The sequence below is a fragment of the Montipora foliosa genome, chromosome 5 (genome assembly GCF_036669935.1).
Source record: "Montipora foliosa isolate CH-2021 chromosome 5, ASM3666993v2, whole genome shotgun sequence".
NCBI classification, from domain to species: Eukaryota; Metazoa; Cnidaria; class Anthozoa; order Scleractinia; family Acroporidae; genus Montipora; species Montipora foliosa.
This window is the reverse complement of record NC_090873.1, coordinates 3,746,054-3,771,035: the sequence shown is the minus strand read 5'-3', so window position 1 is coordinate 3,771,035 and position 24,982 is coordinate 3,746,054. Positions and strand designations below refer to the sequence as shown.

The window sequence follows — 24,982 nt, the reverse complement described above, 5'->3', positions numbered from 1 at the left end:
GTTGTGGTTATATATGACGTCATTTCATTCACTTCACCGAAGACTTCATCGTATTCGTGTCATCGAAGCATATTGTTTTAGTTAGGGTCTTATTTCCGCGAATTACAAGCAAGTTTATCGTTATCAGGTAGGTACCAGCTGTAAGAGAAGGATGTTTTTAACTATTTATGTGGGTTATACGTGGCTCAGATGCGACTGAAATAGGTCTTCGTTCGCAACTAAAACTAACTCTTGTGGACACTAAAATTAGTTCAGATTCACTCTTGTAAAGCTAATATTATAACATTGTCTGGATATCGTATAGTTCTAGCTTTATTTTGTAGTTTTTGTATGAGGATATTACGGTAAAGACTTGATCAAGGTCGATCTTTTCCGGCGAAGTAAATTATCGCCTGTCCTCCCCCATCCATGGTTTTGCCGTTGTGACATTTCCCACTACCCCCATCCTGACGAAAGCGTCTGAAGCAGACCCGGAATTTTTTGGTTACATTAAAAGAAAACAAAACAGTAACCTGTAAAGTTGACTGCAAATGTGAAAGTGAGAATGGCAATTTAATGTTAATGTCCCATTATAAACCCTTTAAGGCCTAAACCAGCCAGACTTACTAGTTAGTATTTTACTCTATCTAACGCCAGACAATTTTACTCGTCAATGGGGAACCCCCAGGAGGTTTGAAAGGTAGTCTGTGAGAGTTTTACATACTGTTGTCAGTTGAGATTACTTTAGGGTAAATTTGAATGTGAAATATGGCATCTGAGCAGTGACATCAGAGGAAAGCAATGGATGGCAACTATGTTCTTGGTGGGAGGCGAGTGCTCTCACCACTGCGCCAGCCCTGCACCTATAAGTAATACAAACAAAACGAGGCAACAATGATGTCGTTGCTCAATATGACCACTCGTGTTACAAACGAAATATATGCCACTCTGTTCCCAGATATAGTGGTTATAATGATTCTGCAAGTGTTTTAGTTCCCGGGCAAAACACTCCCAACCATTAATAATGCACAGTCATTTTAAATATGAATGACTCATTATTTTCCTCATGGTATGATCAGGCAGAATTCTGAAAATTGTGTAGTCTGATTGGTTGCAATTGCAAGGGAAATTCTCTTATGTCTTACCCTTAGCCAGGCAAGTTATGGTAGCATACAATGTACCTACATGTCTAAACAATAATAATATAGATGGGAGTAACAATAATTGATACATGTATTATTATCATTACCTCTATGCCTTGTTTTATATTTTTCCATCTTTTTTGTTTCGAGTAAGTCAAAGAGTACTGGACGGTATAATCATATTTCCACTTAACACCAACTTACCGTAAAATTCAGAAAATGAGCCCCAGGGCTTATAATAAATTATTTTTCAAAGGCCCTTTTTTAAAGGGGCTTAACTATGGAGGGAAATTTGCGTTTCCAAATCGATTAAGGGAAGCCTTACAGTTGGAAGTAAATTTGTGGTTTCTGCTTTGTTTTACTTTGTATTTGAGGGCAATTTTCCAAGTACAAGCTCCCGGGGGGCTGTAGGGGGCTTATATTTGGAGGGGCTTATTTTCAGAATTTTACAGCATTCCTGTAGTGTGTGGGTTCTTTTTGCATCCCACAGGTATATTGTCCTTATCCAAGAAGCCTAGAGAGTTTAACCACTTTCAGGTGTCATTACAAAGGAAGCACTTTGTCCTCAGTTATTTAAAGACCCTGAGTATTGTTCTGGCCAGCGTTTTGATCTCACGAGCACCTGCACACCTGATGTGTTTATATCTCTTATCTTTAGTTTAAACCAAAAAATAATGGCCCGTGGTCACCAGAAGTTTCAGTCTCAACAAAAAAATGCACAGAAAATGGAGAAGATAAAAAAATCTCAAGGACACGATCAGAAATCTGCTGCACAGAAAGCTTTGATCTTCACTTGCACTGTTTGCAAGGTATTTACAGACCTGTACAATGTTTTTAATTTTATTGTTGCATGATTATTGAAGACAATGTTCTGACTAAGAATGGCACAGGAATGGCTTTTTAATTAAAATTCTGTAGAGAATACAGAGGTACAACATTGCCAAAGTGACATTGATGCACAAGCTTTCTTTGAGTATCATGTGGTGAATCACGTAATCACAAGTCTTAGAGTGCTTTGTCAGTCTGCCATAAAAATACTCTGGTCCAATTCTTGGTTTTCACTCACATGATCAACAGCCATGTTTTTCAATGAAAACAAAAGAAAACGTTTGCATAATGATAGACTTCAATTCCCAGAGGATTGGGTTGGTGGCACTCCGTTTCTTTGTTTTCCAATGTGGACACCAAGCTAGCAGCCATGACTTCATGTGAAAACCAAGCATTAATAAGCAGAAATGTCAATGGTTGTCTGTCAGGTTTGGCTGTGAAGAGATTAAACATTGATTGTTGGTTTGTTAAATATTACCAGTATGTGTAGTTTTATCTTTAAGTTACTATTTTTTATATAACTGATAAGATAGACTACAACATACATGAAGTCACTGTATATCAGCTGGTTTAGTATTCAAAAACTTTGCACTTGGATTCGCTTTGAAGAGGAGACAGACATGAACTGGGGAATGGCCTATTAGTAGGGACCCTTCTGGGATAGCCAGTGTGTAGTACCAGACATGTCAATAAAGTTGAAGATGACTGATATTTGCTTGGCAATAATATTGGAAAGGGAACAACTGTAAAGGAAATTGGTGTCCCTGGTAGGAAGTGATAAGGGTCTTAAATGTACATGTGTACTTGTTGTAAGGCACTGGGTGACGGGATGACTGGAAAGTATATCGTAGGAACTCCTCCCTGGGACTTTGATTGTAGCTCAGTGGGTGGAGCATTCAACCACTTTATACAGAGGTCATAACTGTGCAAGGTTCCTGCTAGAGACATTGACTTTATGACGATCGTCAGTTTAATAGTATTTTGAGACTTTTAGACCATCACAGTGACTTAAACGTTACTTGAGCTGTAACGGAAGGAAATCCTGAAAAATTGAGGCTAGAATGGGATTTGACCCTGTGATGCCAGGGCAGTGTTCTACTTGTAATTGAGCTACATTGTACGAAGCCAACTGGGAGCTGAGGCCTGTTTCTCGAAAGTCCGAAAACTGTACGGGCCATTTTCGGGTTTCACAATTCCTTCTGTATCTCAAGAACGGAGAGGATTTAAGTTGTCAAACTTCACAGTCATTTTGCTTTTTGTTACCTTGAAAACATGTCAAAATATCGGCTTTCCAAAGCAAGCTGTTGAAAGTTTCATGAATGGCTTTTCGGCCCTGAAAAGTTTTCGGGACTTTCGAGAAACAGGCCCCTGGGCGTGTGTGTATAGTCTTCATTTCTTGAACAGAGCTATATGTAAATGAAAATTAATGGAGAAGCGATCTTCCCACTTGAGATTTTTTTAATTGTAACTGAGTTGTAGCTACATGTACCTGTTTTCGTCATTCAGAGCTTTATTAATTTTGCTGTTTTTCTTGTAGTCTCAAATGCCAGACCCCAAGACATACAAACAGCACTTCGAGAGTAAACATCCCAAGGCTCCTTTACCAGCACAACTGACCAGTGTATGATGAACAATGAACTGCTACGAAAAATGATTGTCTCCTTACCAAAACAAATTATTATTAGAATCTCTAATTAATCAATTTTCACAGTACCGCCTGACGTGATTTGCAACAAACAGCGTATGTGCACTTGGTTTAATTAACGTGGTTGCAAAGTGCTGAGAAATGAACTTCTGGACAGGCGTCAGTTCATCTTGTAAAAATTAATAATAATTATTGTTCTTGCATTGTCCACAAGGGCATGGCACACACCAGTAATTAAGCTGTACAATACAAACTGTAGGAGTGCATTGCATTTGGAAAAATGATCTGACCCAATCATTTTACAATGATGCACACTTAAAGGCGGTGATTTTATGCTAAGAAAACCCTGATGTAACTCACTCAAAACAAAACAAAACAACTACAGCAAAAAGGTCAACAAAATTTTGGACAATGACAAAAGAAAAATCCTTGAGTCTTTACATTAACCTTTTTTCTCAAAATTTCCTATCGTGTAAAATGTGCTGTCTCTGAACACAATCCTTGCTATTAGGCTCTATATAAACTACCCTACTGCAGGAAGGGTGTTAATTAAAATTCATTAATTCTACGACTACTGTAACTCTGGTTATATGTAAGTGACCTTTTTTTATAATGTTCTTCTAGTTATAAATTATTATTACAAAACAAAAAGTGTATTAACTGCTGTTGATATGTTGTTGTTCCTCAGACTTGTAACTTGTAATTTATTGCGTTTAAAAAGTATGGCACTCATTCTTGGGAAAGACATGATTTTATTTTGTATTCAGCTTCATTATACAGTCATGTAATTCGAACAGTAATAAATTAAAGATTCTTTAGTTATTTATTACATGTGGCAAGACCTTTCATCACTGCACTAACCTCCACTTGGGGGCAGCCCAGTTTAACCCTTTGACTCGTCAATGGGGAACCCCTGGGAATCAATTGAACCCCTGGGAATCAATGGGCTAAGCAAGGACGACAGTAACAGCTATGAGTTAGAACATTGTCTAAAACTATCATCCCCCGTTACTGTTACAGTAATAATTTTGCGATTATTCCAAGTCACTCAGCATGGAAAATGTGAGTCCAAATTCCAAGAATTTAAATTAATAAAAGAAGTCAGAGGCGCACGACCTCCTCATGACCTCAAATTTGATCAGTTTCACATCTTCATCAAGACGACAACTGCAAAGAAATGTATCAAAATGTGAAACGCACCTGCAGGATGTGGAGCTTTTTTTTTTTAATTAAACCTATTTTTATGTGGCATTCTTGTAGCTGTTGCTGTCACCCTTGTTCAAGCTCCCTATTGACACTAACTGGACATCAAAATGGCTTCCTATGAAATTGTGCAACAGCATGTGTTTTTGACCTTCTTAATAAAAGTTCACATGCGAAAAATTCATAAAAGCTCTTTGCTCCTGAGATCTTAGTGAATGCCCTTCACTTCCTCAAAATGTGAATGTGTGAGTTTGGAAAAAAATAGCTTTTTAGGTTTGGATAAAATTAATTCAATTGCTGTAAACTGATCATTTCTCAATTCTACCCACTTGCCTGTTTTTCTTGGCACTGCTGGAAAGGAGAAGGTGCATATTGATCACTAATACACACTCTTGTTCTTCACACTTCAAAGTGCTACTATGACTATGATAAAAAAAATTACTTCCTTTTTTTTCAGATTTTGAAAATGTGTTTGCTTTAACACCCAACTGACACAATTTATCCAAAGGCTCTTTTCTTTGAGTTCATGTCACAGTCTGCCATTACTCATGTTTAAAACTGACCAATTGGAACTCACAGGGTTGCATCTAGGGAAAAGCGACATCATTTACTCACTAGCTTAAATTTCAGTATGTACCGGTAAATGCAGCTAATTATTATGCAAAACACGAGACAGTTTAAAAGTCTGAAAGCCCCAAACTCCTGTGATGCATTATTATTCATTTAACAGCATACACATGCATTGCATTCTTAAACTGGCGAGTCTTTGATGTCATTCTCTCCTTGATCCAGCTCTCTAAGATTTTAAAGTTAGCAATGGCAGACTATTAAATAGGAAAATTCCAGCTAAAACAAAAACTTTAAGGTGTCTTTTAAATCAAGGCTTAAAACTAGGTCGCCTAGTGTTTTAGTTACAGTTTTGAAATCCAAAGAAAAACAAGAATTCAGTTTTGGAAGAATTCTGGAAATTTTTGCACCATTTGATGAAATGAAAGTATGGAAGTCAAAACTACAATAATTTATATGTCTACAGCAATTCTTAAACCTTAACTATCCATTCCCTTGCTGTAGTTTGGACCTCAACAAGCATGTAGTCCTCAACCATTGCACCCATGGTTTATAACCAGCGAATATTGAGGAAGCAACAGCCTGCGCAATCCTTTGACCTTATGCTCTTTTAAAATAATTGTCTATGTATTTGTATTCTGCAATTTATCAAAAAGGATGCACACAGCTACATGTATGTTTGGTCCATTGTGTGTTCCTATTCAGGTTTGACACTTATCCCTGTCTGTCCTTAAGTCTCTTTCACTTTTACTAGTGAATCAGCATACTGGAAGTCACTGCTTTGCTCATAGTTGTACATGTCTAATGCAACAACACAGCTCTCCTAAAAAAATGAAAAGATGAAAACAACAGTACTGTAGTTCAAGAGTAAGGACAATGCGTGAACCAGCGAGGCAGCGGCAAGTCATGCGAGTCACCTAATTATTGAAAGCGAACTGTTTTAACCCATTGACACCTGCACCGGTGAGGTCTACGTATTTTACTGTCTAACGCCAGGCGATTCTACTTGTCAATGGGGAACCCGCAGGAGTCAACAGGTTAAAATGGGTGCTTAGTCTTAAATACTTTTTATCAGCACTATTTGAAATGGGTGCTTAGACTTAAATGCGAGACTCGCATGCTCCCAGATTGTCCAGCCCAGTAGTTCAATGTCATTTCACTGTGATTTTACATTCTTACTGAACTGACATGGTAACCAACCTTCTCAAACTCATTAATAATTCATAAAGTCAACTACAAATCACTGCATGTATACCACATCACGTGCATGTGTTTGGATACCCAATGAAAAACAATATACCACTCTCCAGTGAAAGTGGTATATACCACTTAAATATGCACGATGACAACTTGCACAAAATCAATGAATATTTATTACAGACATCTCTGTAATGGCCGTGTCCAAAGTTTGTACTCCTTCTTCAAAGTCTTTCGTGGTAAAAAAGCCGCCGGGTTCCAAAGTACAGGACTTTACTAATCGATTCTGTTTCCATTCCTCGAAAACCTTACACGACCATTTGGTTTTATAAGCTGTTGATTTCGGTACTGCGTTATCAACACTTTTCTTCTCATCCACCACACTTTTCGGCTGCCGAAATCTCTCGAAAGACTTTGTTGCAGTATACATCCTGACTAAACCACAACTGAACTTGTAAATGCAACTTTTACATCTCAGAATAAATCAAATCGCATCATAAATGCAAATTAATTAAGCCGGTGAAAAACATCTTTGATATTGAAATTATCCAGGAAGGAATGTTAGATAGCGAACAATTCTAATTGGAAGTCTTTGTTTATGACTTGTGATCATGAGAAGTTATTTCCAAAACTCGTGCTTCGTGTTTCATCGGGGTATCCAAACACCTCGAAACAATAAAAGCACTCGGCCTACGGCCTTGTGCTTTCATTTGTTTCTCGGTGTTTGGATACCCCGATGAAACACTCGCTCTCGTTTTGGAAATAGTACCTAATGATTATTATTATATTAATATTAGAGGCCTCAAATAATAATTACTATTAGAATTCATAAAATTGAAGTAAAGAAGTAACTCTGATTAAGAAAGATCTTAAAATTACAAGCTTTCGATTGCCAGGCTGCAATTTTTGATAGTTGAAACAAAGTGTGAACACTAAGTTTATACAGTTAAAGTGTGAAAAATACTTTATAAATTCTACATGTATGTTGGAGCCTCTACCTTTCAATCATCAAAGACTGCAGACTGGCAACCAAGAGATTTTAATTTTTATTTGTTTTTTAACTTGAAAATGCCTTCTTATCTTTGTCTTAACCTAGTTACTTTTCTGTTTCTAACTGTACCATTCATGTTTGTTGGACAGGAGATGGCAAACACCCAATTATTGGGTGCATAGTGCCAAGTTAGCTATAACCAAATCTCACATGATCCAACAATGAAGAAGGGAATATTATTATTCGTTTATTGTTTTGTTTTAATTATTGAAATTAAACACAATTCAATTACACTCTGAACTGTTTCAAATTTTACAATATGACCTGGGAGTGCACTCCATATAAAGTCATACAGTATCTTCAGAAATCCATAAGGGTTGAAACGTGTAACAGCCCCTTGTGTGCTGGGAAACAAGCTTCTGGATATTCAATTTGCTAAGTAGCATATTTGGAACAACAAGAGCGAGGGGTTTCCAAATATGGTACTTAGCACTGAAACATTCAACCAATCAGTTCGCACTGAATATTCGGAAGCTGTGAACGCGGCGCGTTACACGTTTCAACCCTTACGGGTTTCTGGTATCTTAGAGCCAGAGTACTAGAAATGCAATATCCAAGATTGGAAATTTAATACTATTCTAACAGTTTTCCAGCATTTTGTGGTAACAATGAGCAATGTGCAGAGCTAATTTGTAGCCAAAACCATTAAATTTTAATATTATGTCCTGGGTATTGGAAAGTTACGTGCCTTGTACTTTGGGTTTGTAATATGGGGTCATAGTGTTCTCAGTGCAGCTTTATACATTTAGGGAACTGTTTAACCAAACGTAATCAGTACTCTTAAACTAAAAATTAATAACGACAATTTTTTGTTAATTGTGCCTAATTAATTAAAATGGTAACTTCTTAAAATTAATTAATTGGTACACAATTTTCCTTACAACTACATGTAATTAAGCCATTGAACATTTCTTCGCCAAATACATGACAATTCATTGAATGTTTTAAACAGTAGGAAGGGAAAAAATGCAGAGTCTTGATTTGTCCATAAACATTTTTTACAATGCTCAATTTTTACTATTAACTTGGATGGGTGTGCCGTGATGAATGAATACAAGACACATACAAGAAAAGAGGACAACCACATTTGGAGGCGACACAAAGGCTCAATCCTACCATTATTACTGCAGGCGACTGGGCAGTACTCCAATCCCACCGCATACACTGTACACAACTTGTCCCCAGTAATAATGTAACTCGTTTTACAAAATTTAAGGATAGAAAGCTGAGTGAACTCAGAGCACAATTGCCGGGATTTAAACCTGGAGCACTGGAATGCACGAGTAATATCCACTAACAATTCATGCACATGTAGGTGTCCCCAGTGGAATGAATTACATTATGTAAACTCTTTCCATGACACTTTTCTTCTAACTACAGTACCAAAAACTACCAGTACCTTAACAACTCTTTCTTGGTCTCTGGAGTATTTTTCTAAGGCAGTTAAACATTGATCCTGAAGAAGAAGAAGAAGAAAAATAACTTCAAGGTAATTGCTTTTTGACATTTGAAAACTTGCTTTGACACCTACATAAGGGGTGATTCTGCAAAGGTATAGACTCATCACTGCAATTAAGAGGGGGAAGTTGTAAAAATGATTGATTGCTTATTAATTATTGATTAAATATTAATTAATTCTTAATTAATAATAAGAATTAGTCAATACCTATGAACAAATCTCCAGTTTGATTCCTTGACTCTACATCATCATTTGTGTCAGGTTGTTGGTTCCTTTTTGGATCAAAAAGTTTTTCTGCAAGCAATAATTACTTGCAGAAAAACTATTCTCATTTTTTTCACTCCAAAATGCCAAATCAATTTACATTAATTTTAAGTCAGCTGGAATGTTCCCAAGCTCCAATCCAGTATATAAATTAAGATGACGATGATGACAATTACCATGACAAAACAGTTACTAATTAATCCTACTATGTTTATCTTTGAAACTAACCTTTGCAATCGCTCCAAGGGCCTCAGCACATTCATGCCTCACCATAGAGTTTTCCTTCAGATCTTCAAGATTCTATCATAAAATTTCATTCATCAAGAATGTTGCAGAAAAAAGGATGGTGCATAACTATTAAAAGCAAAGCATTTATTACTAACACCTTTATTGACTTAATGTGCAACTACCGGTAACAATAATAATTTATGAAACTGAATGTCTTAAACATGTTGCATAACTGTTAAATTACAATGTAACTATTTCCAGAGCTTAGCGCTACAACATCCAAACTTGTTTCAATGCTTAAACTGCCCCGAGCCTTCTTTCTTTGCTGAGATAAATCTATTTTACCCATGATCAGGGGTTTCATTAGAAGCCAGTTACCAGTGGTATACTGTCATCTATCTGTCAGAAATTTGCCTCTGATGAGAGCCATGCAGCTACTTTGCCTTGATTTTCACTCAAGCACTTGTAAAAGACAAGAGTGACCGCTGCTTACATTGATTAGCCCATGCACACATCAACTACAATAGTTATTGAAACCCCTGCATGATGGAAAATATTCCGTCATTTTCACCTCAAATTCTCAATTTGTATTTTTAGTTTGTGGCACTGACTGTAAATTTAACACCAAGAGATCAAGTAATGTTTGCTGTCCCCATGACAGCCAAGCTTGTCAGAGACATGGGTGTATGTTGTAGTTCAAATTTGACTTTGGAGCAATTTGTTTTCGTCCTTGTACAAAATTAATATTTGACCTTGTACAAATTACTTTGGATGTAGAATGAATTAATTCCAAGTTTTTCAACTCACATGTAACTCAACTAGAGCAACCTTTTAATAAATTAAAAGCAAAATTATAAGTTAAAACAAGCTTAAGTTACAAAGTTTCATGATGCTGACATTTCACTTTTAAAAAGCAAATTTTAAAAAAATAATTGAGAATCGGGGCACTTAAAAAATTGAAATTTGAACAATGTAAGCATTTTAATGCTTACATTGTGAATCTTGCAAATTAAAACAAGAACTTTTCGAAAATATGTCTGGACCTGCCTTGATACATCATGCTGATTACCTCAATGAGTTGTGGAATTGCTGCCTCATGTTGCATCTGTCCAAGGACATATGCTGAAAAGAAGTGATCAAATTTCTTCGTTATAGCCATGAGAACTAAATTTATGAATTTCAGAAAGTCTCCCATTATGCCTTGAGCATTATGTGAATAATTCTCTATACCCACTTTGTAGTTTCAATTTCAAGAGCCTGTTTTCACCGATGAATAATTATGTGAATACCACTTGACTGCACCTCATTTTAGAACCTTGCTGACAGTAAGAAACAATTTTTGCCGTCCTCTAATAATAATTTATTCATAAGGGATTGCTTATTCATTTGTTTTATTCAAATGACATTGTACTGTATGCAGCCCTTCCAGTAGTCAACATTTTGTTGTTCCATTAAAATTAATTTTAATATGATAATTATTATAATTTTAGTATCTGTTCAGTGAATTATGTTGTGCATACAATGTTTAGTAGAAGAAATAGCTATACTTATTTTATGGATAAAACAAAAGGGTATAATCAAATGAAATACAAGCAGATGTATGTGTTATCCGTAAAAAGAAGCAGAATAAATTTAATGGTAGTGACAATAATAATTATTAATGTCATCACTAAAACAAACATTTTGGTTTTAAAATAGTAAGAGGCTTCGGGTATCCTACACTTTGTTCAAAGGATTTTTAGCCGACTTCCTTTTAGTTCAAAGGTATTTCAGTGGGTTTTTTAAGTTACAATATCTTGGTCAATAAGATCCAGTTTCAAATCCGTAGTCTGACATCCACAGTCAACATTCCGGTACATTTAAAACTGTTGTTAATGGTACTGATTCCAATAAAAACCAGAAAACAGATGCTTTGCAAGTCTCTACGATGGTATTTAAAAATATCTAATACTTTTCTCAACAATACTCGGAGAATTGTAAAATTATGATACATATTGCGGAGTGATACTGGATATTGCATTGTATGCAAATGATTGCCTCTGAAGGAGAAGATACCAAGTTCAAATCCTCCTTGGGCTGCCTTGGCAGAGAAATCTTATGCATGCGCAATCAGATTGCGGTCCCCCCCCCCCCCCTCCCCAAAAAGAAAAATTAGAGAAAAAAGTTCAAAAACGCAGTCGAATCCTATACTTTGTCCTTTAAAAAAAGTAATAAATTATTTTGATATCGCACTGACTACTAATTGACCATGTATGTGAGCTGCACTTGATTGCCCATCTGAACTTAGTAATTATCAAGTCCATTGGGAGCTAGTTGATTGCAAGCTGACTGGTGAACAAAATGATTTTTTTTTTCAGGATATAGGACGTTTCCTAATAAAATTATTTTATTTGATCAGAATGAAATGAAAGTAGAAAGATCTATACAGTTAGTTGATCTTTCCAACTTTCATATTAATTTCATTCTATGATTCCGCAGTTGAAATACCAGCCCTGTATATGAAACTTCATTTAACCCTATAAGCCTAACAAATTTTACATGTATGTCTGTTGCCGGTAAAATCTGTTTTCACGTTGAATCCGTTTTTACCCAGGTTAAACTGATGATCCTCATTTTACCTTGGTTCTGAAAACGCAAGTAAAAATGTACAACTCACCAATTTCATGCCTAAACAATGCACTGTTACACTTAAGACCTTCAGCTAAAGCCTGCAAAATAGCACAATGCACAACTCAGAAATTATAAACACAGATAACCATCTTCGTCTGTTATTATGCTCTTTTGCTAAAACATTAATGAGTATTGCAAATGCATTCTTTGCAAGACACAAATTTCCCTAGTTTGCTATTCAATGCTCAAGTTCCCTTCATCTTTCCTTTGTTCATTCGATCAATGTAACTGCGAAGTATTAAAACTTGATATTAAAATTAATTTTTAATAGCTTAAGAGCCATGCACAACCTTTATATTATAAAAGGAATGAAATGAAACTTTCACTACCGGTAACTTAAGTTCCATACATGTAGCTCCTTCAAAACACAGTTTGTCTCCTGGATTAGCAAATCACCTACTGTGCTAAACTAGAAGTCTTTAATAAGAGCTCCCATGTCGAATCTGATTTTACACCATTACGTAACAACTACTTAACTGTAAATTCTGTTTCTAGGATGCAACTTACCAAAACTGAGTCTTCATCACCCTTATTACGCAAAGAAAACATTGCCCTGTTTAAAAACAGATTAGTTTAATTTTTCACCTTGGCCAACAATTCACTGGCCATGGTATTTTGTCACCTCTTTTGCAATAATGTACAAGACTACATCAAAATTAAATTCTCAAATTTTACTCCTGGCTCAATTTTTTTTTTAACCAGTTCAATTTGATTTTCCTTTGTTACATATTATGATAATGAATATTAGACAAAATTCTAAACCAAGAAAAAAAATGATTGAACCACAACAACTATAGTTAGGGATCAAGCTCTAGCCATGCAGGCCACATAGCCAGGGCTTCTGATAGGGTGCGATTAAAAACTAATGGGAACTCTTCCAAAGTATGTACTGTAATTGGCACTATATTATGTTATGCATTTTTAGATTGTTATTGCCCATTACAACCAATCCGTCTGCTCACGAGCCAGTGGCCTAACATGCCGGAGCCTATCCCGGGTTTCTTGTAACATAAAGCGACTATAGGAGTATTTCTACTCCCCCCTGGATGGGCTGCAAGTCCATTGCAGGGCTACCCCCAGAATTAAATTTGCCGGTATCCACTTATACACCTGGGTGGAGAGAGGCCCCATGAGAGTAAAGTGTCTTGCCCAAGAACAACACAATGTCCCCGGCCAAGACCCGAATCCAGACCACTCGATCCGGAGTTGAACGCATTAACTATGAGGCCACCCCGCCTCCCTAGAACCAATCAGAGGTGATCATTTTTTAGGGTGCCATTAGTGTGGCTAACATTATCCACTTTGTGCTCTGTTAGAATGAGAAACGTGTTTACTAAGTGAATAACATGATAATAAAGAATAAGGAAGATAGCATTTATGCAGTAATCTTTAGCCGCAAGAACCAATAACATTTCAGAAACAAAAATTAATAACCAAAATTCTTTTCAAATGGACTAAATATGATGAAATTTTTACACTCAGTATTGGAGTCAATGACCTGCCAACTGCCAAGGCCTATGACTTTTGCAAAATGAAATACATTATCATTGAATTCAGCCTGGTCGTTTGTGAAATTTCATAAAATTAATTGACATGTGCGATTTCTCATGACTTGACTGAAATTGGATGCGATTTGAGGTCAATCGTGCGAAATCGCACCATCACGTATGTTATATTAGAAGCCCTGCATAGTGGCTCTCATGAAATTTTACCTATAAACTCACAATGTGAGAAATTACATGTTAATTACTTTCTCTAGTAACGTCAAATACCTGTATCTTTCAAACAGTGGACAAGATTCATCAAGAAGGGTGTTCTTCAAGGTCTTTGTGTCCTCTTCCAGTGATGGTGGGGCAGGATCTACTGACTTATATGGATTTGTACTATAAAAGATAATTCATAACAAGCAGTTCAATGAAATTGATTCCCTGTACTGTACATTTAAATAGACATATCCCCTTTATGTTAGCCTTAGGCCTCTCAGTATTCCAAATTGTTTTTTTCTGGAAGAAGGGTGATTACAGAAAATTCAAAGGGTCAAGTGTTATTTTAAGAAAAATAACAAATCTTAATGTGGATACTAGATTAAAATTCTTTGAAATCAACTTATGATGTCAGGATTATTATGTGTGGGAAGAACTAATAATTTATTATTATAATTAACTTTATTTAAAGTGTCAAGTCATCTTTAATATGTTTTGTTGCCAGGGTAACTACTTGAGGACACTAAAGTTAACACAGAAATCAAATCAATTTGTCTCAAATCACACGAAACAGTGGTTTTTGAGGAGGGGTAACAGTAGCACCCGGAGAAGCAGAGTGAAGAACCAACATTTGATGCCGCATCTGTTGAGGGAACCTGGCCACTTTGGTGGGAGGCGAGTGCTCTCACCACTGCACCTTCCCTGCTCCCCAACAAGAAGCTACATTACGTCTTTTAACACTTTTAACCTGTTTTCACTATTTAAAAGTAAAAGGAATGAATAGTACTATTTTTCTGGTCAACCATCAAATCAAACACACAAAATACTACTTTTAAATTAACCACCTGAGGTTTTCACTTTCTTGTGAACCCTTCTCCTCAAGCCATTCTATTCTCTGCAAAGCAAGTTCGCATGTCTCGGCTACCTAAAGAATAAAACAAAATCTTGTAATTGTACAGAAGGTATTTTTGAAGGCAATGCTTTTAATAATTATTGCATAAATTTATAATACAAATTTATAATAATCAATGAAAAAATAATTATCTGTATTCCAGTCTTCTTAAGTTTTGCAGTGGTGGATCAGAGCCAATCATCACTGGTACGCTGAACCCACTAAGATCGCTTACAGAACCATGTTACTAAAAATAATGTTTATTAAATGTCAGGAATGAATTGATTAAACTTTGTTCTGTTCCAGAGTGCATGTTAAATTGGAGCATAAAAAAAAAAACAAGCATAAGGACAACTGAAAAAGCAGAGTCCTAGCTGGGCAGTAGCTCATTGACAATGGCTACGACATCCAACTGGCAGACCTGTACAAAAGTTGGACTGGATCAACTTGGATAGCTCACCTTGGATGGAGTGAAAAATGGTTTTGTAAACCAAAACTATTTGATGTTTGCCTGCAGGTTTCACTGAGGTCAGCTTAAAGATTAGGGCAAGGGTGATTTCTTAAAGGCCTTATTTTTTTATGTTGATCCGAGGTGAGAAATCCAAGTTGATTCAGTCTCACTTTTGCACCTGCCTTCACTCAACCAGTGTTGCACAGGTCATAGGTCATCCTGCCTAGGATTTTTCAGTTGTCTAACGCCCATCGTCAGAGAAGCAACTAATTTTAAATAAGTGAAACTATAAAAATGCATTTTTTAATGGAAAGAGTAGTCTAAGAGTGCATTTCATTGTATGCACTAATTTTAATTTATTAAGTAATCAATAACTGATGTCCTAGACCCCATCCACTCCAAGGATTAGCATGGTTTTTCTGCCATACAGTTAAAAGTTTGTCCTCGTACCTCAATCTGTGTGTCATTTGCATATTCTCTCAAAACACTGAGCACTTGAGGAGATCCAATTGCGCCAAGTGCTTCTCCAGCCTGTAATAATAACAATTACAATTTCACAATAATAACGATAAAAACAAAATTATTATGATCTAAAATTGATCACTTTATTTACTTACATGTACTAGTAATTCAAGTGGCTGTTAGTACCATTACATGAAATTGTTCATGAAGCATAAAAAATTAAATGAAAATTCGGTTTTTGATGACAGCAGATAACCAGTACTTGGTATACATCTTGACTACAAAAACCCCTTTGAGTGGAGTAAAGAACCAAAAAGCCCGAGTCAAGAGACAGCTATTACAATGATTCTTGTCACTGGTTCAGAAAACCAATAAGCGTCAAGAAGTGTCCCCTTCTTCATCTCCCCAACTTCAACATCGCTGACGTCTCAGAATACACAAGGAGTGGGGAATGGTACCTCCAAAATCTTAGCACTCCCAAACTTTTCATCTGATCTCTTGGGACCATTATAAGTCCCAGGAGAAAATAAAAACAATGCTTAATATGCAAAATTATTTTGGAGGGACAAACAAAGAGTATTATCAATGGTATTTTTTATTTGGCTAATACAGCGTAGATAGCAAAGGCTTAGAATTAAAGTTACACTTCATACATGTTGGATGTCAAAATTGTGCATGCATCTAATATGATTTGTATTTCTCAACAATAAGTGCAGAAAACAATAGGCACAAAAGACAGACAACAGAAACAATGGATCCTAATCCTAAACATTATAATTACCGTATAGAGCTGTGCCTTATAATTATACTGATTCAATGAATTCAAAGTAAGGGTTGTAAAGAGCTGCGAGGTATTTGACAAACATAATCCACAAGACCCTCAAAGTCCGGGAATTCAACTCTAAGTTAGTGGAACAAACTGGCAGAAAGCAATTTTTAAGAGCCCTTATGACCAAATGTACCTAGGAGTAGCATTTCATTGACTCATTGTGTATAGTGTACACAAAAAGGAAAAAAAAAGTTTTTCCACACATTATGAGCTAAAGAAACTACCATGAAACTTTTTTTTACCTCATGTCGCACCATAGCTTCTTGTTTCTTGTCTTTTAAAACTCTTGTAAGAGAAATTAATAATCAACATTATTGAAATTCAGTTTTAAATGATTGAAGAAAAATGATTGTAATAACTTTTCAAACTTACATGTAATGTCCCACTAGAGGTACTGCAACTTCATACAAGTCATGTATTCACATAATTGATAAAAGGCATTTGATTTACTAACCTTATTAAAACAGGAATGGCATATTCATCCTGTATACAGAAAACAAACAATACAGTAAGTCATAACAACATACCTAGCATTACATTAGGCACAACACTAAAACCTGTCTGTGTGAAAGACTCAGTTCTTCGTATAAGCTGAACTACACTCAGTCCATATTTTATTGTAATGAGTATAATTTATGGTATTTGGTCCAGTAATACTGTAAGTCCAACTTCTTTTCAAATTAGATAGCTACATGTAGGTACAGCATTTTCCACATCTATCCAGAAATAAACAATGACTGAAGGTAACAACAACTCTCGTCGCTGTACCTGCTATTCATGAAGATCAGTAAAATTAACATTTCAATACAATATTGCATACATCCAGAGCATTGAGAATATTTTCCTCATAATATTGATAGCACTTGATGGCCAATTTTGATTGGCTATTGATTGATCACTGACTGATCATTATACCAGTAAAAATTAATATTGTCAATGACTAATTTTATCAATATGTTTATTGAAATCAATAATCATTGATTACTGATAATATTATTGTTTTTCCATTTATTGGAAATGCCTGGTTTTCATTACACTCCACACGCTGCGTCTCCAGATGCACCAAGCCCATTAAATATTACAGGGGCTGGACAATCTGCAAGCCAGCAAGTTATACAAGTTTCCAAACAGCGCTTCAGAAAGAAACAGCATTTAAATCTCAGCACCCATTTTAAAAAGGTTAGCTTTCAATAACTGTGTGTCTCGCATGTTGACCTGCATGGCTCGCCATGTTAGCTCGCATAACTCACAACCATGGCTCACATGGCTTGCAGCCATGGCTCGCTGGCTTGCACATTGTCTTAATTCACTCAATATTACAGGTGTATTACCTGCATTTGTCCCAGGCAATATGCTAACTCATGCTTGAGTAAAGCAGATGGATCATCAAAGCCTATAGAAAAGGAGAAAAAGTCATTCAGTGAGATTTTTCCCACACTCTTAATAGTGGAGCTCTGTGACTGAGACACAAGAGATTTTGGTTTTTAGGTTATGACATCATCACAAAACCTTCTGTTGTTTTATGTTTAACTTTTCACATAAGCCAACACGCAAAGTGTCACACTGTTGGAACCCACATTTTTTTTTGCAGGAAGTAGCATGGCCGGCATACTACATTTGACACAAGCTGAATATTTTTTAATTAATATGTTGTACAACGAGGAAAGAACAAAAAGAGAGAACAGGAAGCAGGCGACAAGTATGGGATGCTTATCCTGAAAGAGAGCTACCAAGAGCCTGAAAAACAGTGCCAATAAAGAGGAAACACTGCGTTAACTTGAAGGTTTAATATACGACAACTAGAAGCAAAACTCAAGCACGAGGAACAGACATACAGACAAGCCTGCGCAGCCGCTAACAACCGCTGAGTACAACGTAAATAACATAGTGGCGCAGGCAAAATATCACTGATAGACAATGAGAGAGAGAGAGAGAGAGAGAGAGAGAGCAAGAGATTGCCAGAATAAAGAGATGAAATTCTAGTAACAAGCAGCAGAAGAAAAACTAGCAAGTACACTGAGCACAAGAATGTACAGGCTGAATAAATGGTGATGAAAAACAGCAAAAACAGTCAGAAAGATCAACAGAAAATAGACTAGTTTACACATGTACTGTAGTTTTAAGCATAGCTGGATGGGCGGTGGGGCTAAAGTACAGGTCACTTTTCACAGGTAACTCATTACAGGTCATTGTTTTACCTGTACTAAAACCTTCAAATTGTCTAACCTTAGGCCTAAACATCGTTTTAGGCCTAATATTTAAATAAGGCCTAATGAGGTATAAGTTGAGTAAAGGGTTATGTACCGGTAACAAGTGTCCTGTGAAAAGTGACCTGTACTTTAGGCACGTCCCTAAACACTCTGGCTCTAGAACGAGTAAAATCTATAAGTCCCACACTTAGAAGTTAAAGGGTTTTAAAAAAAAAGATCACTAATTTTTTCAACTTACACTTTGAAATGCAGTCAATGGCTTCATAGCCTCCAAGGTTTCGGAGTGTGAAAAGAGCACGGAATCTGCTGGTAAGTGGCCTAAAGGAAAAAAAAATCTTAAACTGAAAAACGACAATCATGGAATACACTGTATTAAAAACTTGAGGACATTCCTCAATATCCAAACCCGTATCGATCCACATACCCATTAATGTGCTAATAATATTATTATTCTTACCAATAGATTTTTTGTGTAAAAAAAAATGTGATTTATACCAAATAATTTTACGGAAAAACTAATTCCTCTTGGGCAATTTTATGCAAGAAACTGGCTGCCCTCGATTGATGATTTGAAATTTTGGCACACTTCCTTGGGGCCTTCTATTAAATTAGTGACTAATGTATTAGAAAATAGGTCACTGAGATTCCTGCTATTAAGATTTTTAGATGATCATCATTTACAGATGTCACTTTAGCAGTGGCAGGGGTAAAGTACAGGCCTGGGTTGCTCGAAGCTTGGTTAGCGCTAACCAGGGTTAAATACCATGGAAACCTATAGGTTTTGACATACCTCTTAGCCAACGGTTAGCGCTAATCAGGCTTCAAGCAACCAGCCTCAGGTCACTCGATATAAGTCACTGAACATTTTACCTACACTAAAGGAATCCAAAACCTTCAACTTAGCTAACCTTAGGCCTAAACATCTTTTTAGGCCCAATGAGGCCTGCGTTTAGCATTAGTAAAGTTCGTAACAAATGTGAAAAGTGACCTCAACTTTAGACCATCCTCTTGCCAGTAATGAAAGAAAACCTCAAAAAGATTTCCGCTACTCGACATAAACTCAGAATCCACAGGGGTGGGGTGGGTCCAAAAATATCTCAAAAGGACACACATTTTGTACAACTGGCCTGTTTTCGCATTGAAACCGTTGAAGTGTCATCATAAGTAGAATAAATAGAAACACCGATAAAAGACATATTCCATAATTAAGTGATCAGGATATACTGAAAACCAGCTGAAATTAGCCTTGAAATGTGATTTGATGGATAGGGCAGAAATAAATCATATAAAAGAGGAAATTCATAGCTACTTACTGACTTTGATCTGCAAGTTGAACACCTATCTGTTGCACAGTCGACAAATTAACCATCCTTTTTCATGTGGCCACGAACACGATCCAAAACTTAAATCGGAACTATATTCTATATTCTTGGTCGATTTCTCTCGGAAAGTACGTAATGTACATAGACACCTGGTGTCCCCATTCTCAACTGCTGACCGAAAAGACCATAGACTCATTTCTACCGCTGGGAGACTTGATCGCGTGCTCGAACAAAAAGTGGCGTGGCGGGAAAAACGCAAACTGCAGAAACTTTCGCGCCATTTTGCCGACCAAAATTGTTAAAATTTTTTCCGCTAGCTAATTTGCTACATTTGCAATGAAAAGCTAGGTACCTTCAATAACCGTGAATAACAATTAAATTAATTCTTCGTTACTATCCAATTTTACCTTCACTGCTTTTTACTTCGGGCAAGTGCAAGGAATTGAAGAATGAGTGGTGTGGCTGGTTCAAGTTCGCCAAATTTCAGGATTGATGTTATCGTGAACTCGCTTCGTGAGCTACAGCAAGGTAGTCGATGTTGTTGTTTTTGTCTTAGTAGTGTTTCCTGCCAGCCCCAGCTCTTCGTCACTCTGACTAACGGCTAAAGCTCGAAACGTTTAGCTGACAAATCTCTTTCTTCTCGTTTAACTGTAAAACCAAATTTTTGTGATAAAAAAAAATAATTAATTCATGCTTAGTGTGAGGGAAATTTGAAAGGTAGTAACACTATTACTACACTCCTCAAACTTTAAACGACAGTTAAAAGCGCATTATAACTCGATAGACGCACCGCCAAATGCATAAACCATTTTCATTAAATGCAAACTTAATTACTATCATGGCTTCTCCCTTAAGCATTTACAACAAAAACGGTAAACAAAAGTAAGTAATTAGGGCAAAACGAACGAACGTGCAGAGCAGTTTTCCTTCTCATTAATTAAATTCAATTTCGTCGACGCTGCCGATTTCAGGGAATCAAAATCCCTTGCTATATATTTTTTCTAAAATATTATAAATTTTTATTTGTTTCATGAAAGGTTGTTTTGTATTTTTTTATTTTTATTTTTTGCAGGATTCAATCAGTAATCACATAGTGTTTCGTTTTCTTCCCAAATACTTTAGTGAACCTCACCAACTAAATAAGTCGTATTGGTCATTGTACACTCCGCCTAATTTTTAAAAACAACAAACGTTTGCCTCGCAGAAAAGGAAAGACTACAGCAGCATTGCAATGAAGAAAGGGCACGCTGTAAATCTTTAGAGATGAAGCTTGATGCGTGTAAGTTTCGTAACTTTTCTTGATCCTAAGTCAAAAGTTCTGAACAATTAAACTCCAGCTTGAGTCTCTTTTTCTTTCAGGTCAAGTTAAATATTTTCAGAGCAAGGAAAGGAACTGTAAGATGCTGGGTAAGTTTTCGTTTGGCAGTCGCCGCAAAAAAGATAGCAAATTAAAGTACGCAGCTCTTACTGTAAGAGCCTCTAGTTTCATTGGATCTGGTTAGGACATAGCTCTCTCGCTTGTTTTCTTAGAAACTGTCAATGCCGCGAAGCAGAAAGTTCTACAAACACAGATACAAGCAAACAGGTAAATTTATTGCTACTTTTATGTGGGTAAGTAGGAAAGTACACAGGATCACTGAAATTGTGGAATGCGGTACATTACTCAGGGGCGGATCTAGGATAAATAGACCGGTTGCTAAAATAACGAAAACGTTTATAGGGGTGTCCGGGGGACATGCTCCCAGGGAACTTTTTGGATTTTAACCAAAATCCCCTTTCCCGTGTTTCTGACCGAATTCCGTAAAACGGTGGAAAGCGGTATAAATCCGCCCCTGTGAATGACGCAAAAACTCGAAAGCTCTGATGATATTAAAATCAACTGTTCAAGTTCAAGTTAGAAGCAATTATATCATCTTATTATCAAAAGTCAAGGTTATATTGAAGGGGATGTGTAATAAATTTTAGCCACATTGAGTACTGCGGCTGGGAACGGGCTATACGAAATCAAGCGACACGTAAAAATAACTTCTCAACACATTGACGGAAGGTTGAATAAAACAGCAAATAGACTGAAAGGAGGCAGAGATGTGCATAATATTGTTGAAGAAGTATAAAATTGTACTTTGCGTTGTTGAAAACTTCAGCTTAACAGTGTTTGAAAGGTTGTCTCTATTGTTTGTAACTTAAATTATGAATGTTCAACAGAGGTTTTTTTGTAGCAAAGATTTGAGTGACTTGTTATTTAAAAGTATTTTCTGGGTTTACGCTAAGTTACGTAGCTAGTAGGAGCGAGCAATTGGTAAAACTACACAAAATGAACTGCACTGCCGTGACATAGCGAGTACGTGGAGACTGCAGATCAAGGTATACAAATCAAATGAAATGTTGGTTTTTGTGGTAGTGCACTGTAAGTGCACTACACACTATGTCACCGGGTTGTAAGAGTGTACGAGTATAAGAGTGTACGTCCGTGGTAACAACAGGCCCGCAGCGCGTGCATAACTCACGAACATAAACTGGTCTGTTGGAAGCGTGCTTGAGTTTCAACAAAATGAGCCCCAAAATCGTCAAGAATTTGTGACGCTGATGAGTAATAAAGCAGTTTCTGTTTCCAAAACGATGGAATTACCTGGTGATAAATAACCTCGTCTAGGAGAGTAAATTTTTGACTTTGCAGAAACAATGGTCAACCTCAAGAGTTGAGCGATTGTGATCTTCATGTTGAATCTGCACATTTCTTGCCAATCTTTAAAACGCTTGAAACAAAAGAACACCAAACTAACAAAAACAAAACCCGGTGTCTTTACATCATTTTGACAGAGATGTATCCTTTGTTTTGCGAGAAAACTTGCGAGGTAACTTGATCACGGCGCCCGCTGAATTCGATGTCACTTTCGATTTTGCGATTTACTTGTGCAGCCCGGAAAGTACAATAGAAAATTTGAACGTAGCAAAAATCTCCCAAAATATTTTTCGCTGGTGGTAACTTTTTATATTCTCGGCTCAAAATTTAAGTTGTTTTCATGTCGAAAATTTTGTTGCTGATGGCAAAATGCTTTATATAAGTGCTACACGGCCAACGTTTGTATAAACGTAACCTTTCCTTGTACTTGTACATGTTCATTCGCCGTGACTTTAACATCTTCAGTTCCCACGGCCTGTTCCCGTCTGACCTTGTAGCTCAGCCTGTAGAGCGGCGGAGATCAAAACCCGAAGGCCGTGGGTTCATATCCCACCCTGGTCAGAGTTTTTCTCTGTCCTTGTGTAGGCCTATTTCCATCGGTAGGGCTAACGCTCACATGGTTCATATGGGATAGAAATATTGCACTTCACATTACACTCTATTCAGTTACTTCTGAAGACTTCCTTCTGCTTTTCCTAAAAGCTGGGTATCAATATTTATTTACTTTCGTATCAACATTTGTTTTGCATAAAGCAGGCTAACAAAATCTGCATTTTGCTTAGTTTGCATTTTAAGCATTAAAATAGAATTTTTGGTCCTATGTTTTGTGATGGCAAGGCGTATATTTTGAGGTCACCCATGCAAATACCAACCCTGCCCGACAGGGCTTAACTTCAGTGCAATTTTGTCCTAGAAAGCTGTCAGAGGCTCAGAGTGCACGCTTAAACTTGTGGTCAAAAAGAATTTGTAACGAAACTTGAAAACGACCAACATGCCAGCTTCGAAGCCAATGTTTCTCGATTCCCTTTTATTTTCTTCAATCTTCCTGTGTTTAGTATTTTACTAGTAATCACATGTCTTCTCAGGGGGCTATTTACCAAAGACATCTGCCATGGCACTATAATAATATACGGTACCAAAACAATATCGTGTACTATTAGAGCTACATATTGCGTAAAGATAACTTGAATCTCCTGGAAGACAAAAAGCAGCTCAGTTGACAAATATAAAGCGCTGTGTTACAGCACTACCACACGTACGCAATGCGTGCCTATTTTTTAATAAGTGGAAAAAGCCGGAGAAAAACCTCTAGGAACAGAGTGACAGGGAGAACCCAGAAACTCAATCCACATATGCCGGGAATCCTATCCTGGTCACAATGCTTTCACCACTCCCTAAATGACGAACAACTTATAAATAAAGGTTAGAACAGTGAGGGCTTCCCAGGGGTTTTGGAGAACAATTGAACATGGCGAATTTGAACGGGGGAACAGTGGAACAATGTCAAAATATTTTAATGAAAAGGGGAACAAAAACAATTTAAAACAATTTTAGGGATCAAAAAGTTGCGGAACAAGTTTGAAAGTAATTTGGGGAACAAGGAAACACAAGCAAATATTTAAAGGGAACAAGCAAACAAGGAGCACCCTACCCCTACCCCTGCCCCGGGAGAGCCTCAATAGTGCGATGTTTTCACAGGGTTACCTTTACGAAATTTAAAAGGGTTTGGGAGAAACAGGAACAGGGGAAATTTGACCTGCGAAACAGGCCAGGAAGAAAAGTACATGTTTGTAAAGATCACCTGGCAAGGAACAAGTTTAGCTTGGTAATGGAGAGATCTAGCATGAACGCATTTCCGTGAAACGGCAAACGGCAAACCGTCGGCAAAAGGCAGCATCAGTATCTCTTGAACTTGTATGTTTCCTCTTTAGCAAATCATATTGCTGTTGTGGTAGTCGTAAACGTTGTCGTAGCGTTGAAGTCATTGTAAACGTTGTCGTAGCGTTGTCTTAGCGTAGCGTTGTCGTAGCGTTGTCGTAGCGTTGTCGTAACGTTGTCGTAGCGTTGTCGTAGCGTTGTCGTAGCCGTAAACCATCACCGTTTTTTTAAACTCCCTACTAAATCAAGAACAATGGACAATAAGCAAGGGGAACAAAGACATCCCCAGAAGCCTTATTTTAATTCTTAAGAAAAAACA

The 24,982-nt window shown here is 36.9% G+C and overlaps 2 protein-coding genes across 2 annotated transcripts; one reads left to right on the top strand and one right to left on the bottom strand.

Annotated features, from left to right (window-relative positions):
* Positions 1–26: 26 nt before the first annotated feature.
* LOC138003406 (zinc finger protein 706-like) lies at positions 27–4,683 on the top strand. The gene is made up of 3 exons (XM_068849456.1): positions 27–127; positions 1,780–1,930; positions 3,487–4,683. Exons 2-3 carry the CDS (start codon positions 1,796–1,798, stop codon positions 3,574–3,576), a joined length of 225 nt encoding a protein of 74 aa, XP_068705557.1. The 5' UTR covers positions 27–127; positions 1,780–1,795; the 3' UTR covers positions 3,577–4,683.
* On the bottom strand, positions 4,327–20,224 carry LOC138003405 (deoxyhypusine hydroxylase-like). The gene is made up of 14 exons (XM_068849455.1): positions 20,094–20,224; positions 19,019–19,098; positions 17,902–17,963; positions 17,025–17,053; positions 16,813–16,855; positions 15,730–15,810; positions 14,782–14,861; positions 14,006–14,116; positions 12,741–12,786; positions 12,220–12,271; positions 10,633–10,685; positions 9,564–9,635; positions 9,012–9,068; positions 4,327–6,187 (listed from the first exon to the last, which is right to left on the bottom strand). The coding sequence occupies exons 1-14, from the start codon at positions 20,147–20,149 to the stop codon at positions 6,095–6,097; spliced, it is 915 nt and encodes a 304-aa protein (XP_068705556.1). The 5' UTR covers positions 20,150–20,224; the 3' UTR covers positions 4,327–6,094.
* Between the last annotated feature and the right edge of the window lie 4,758 nt (positions 20,225–24,982).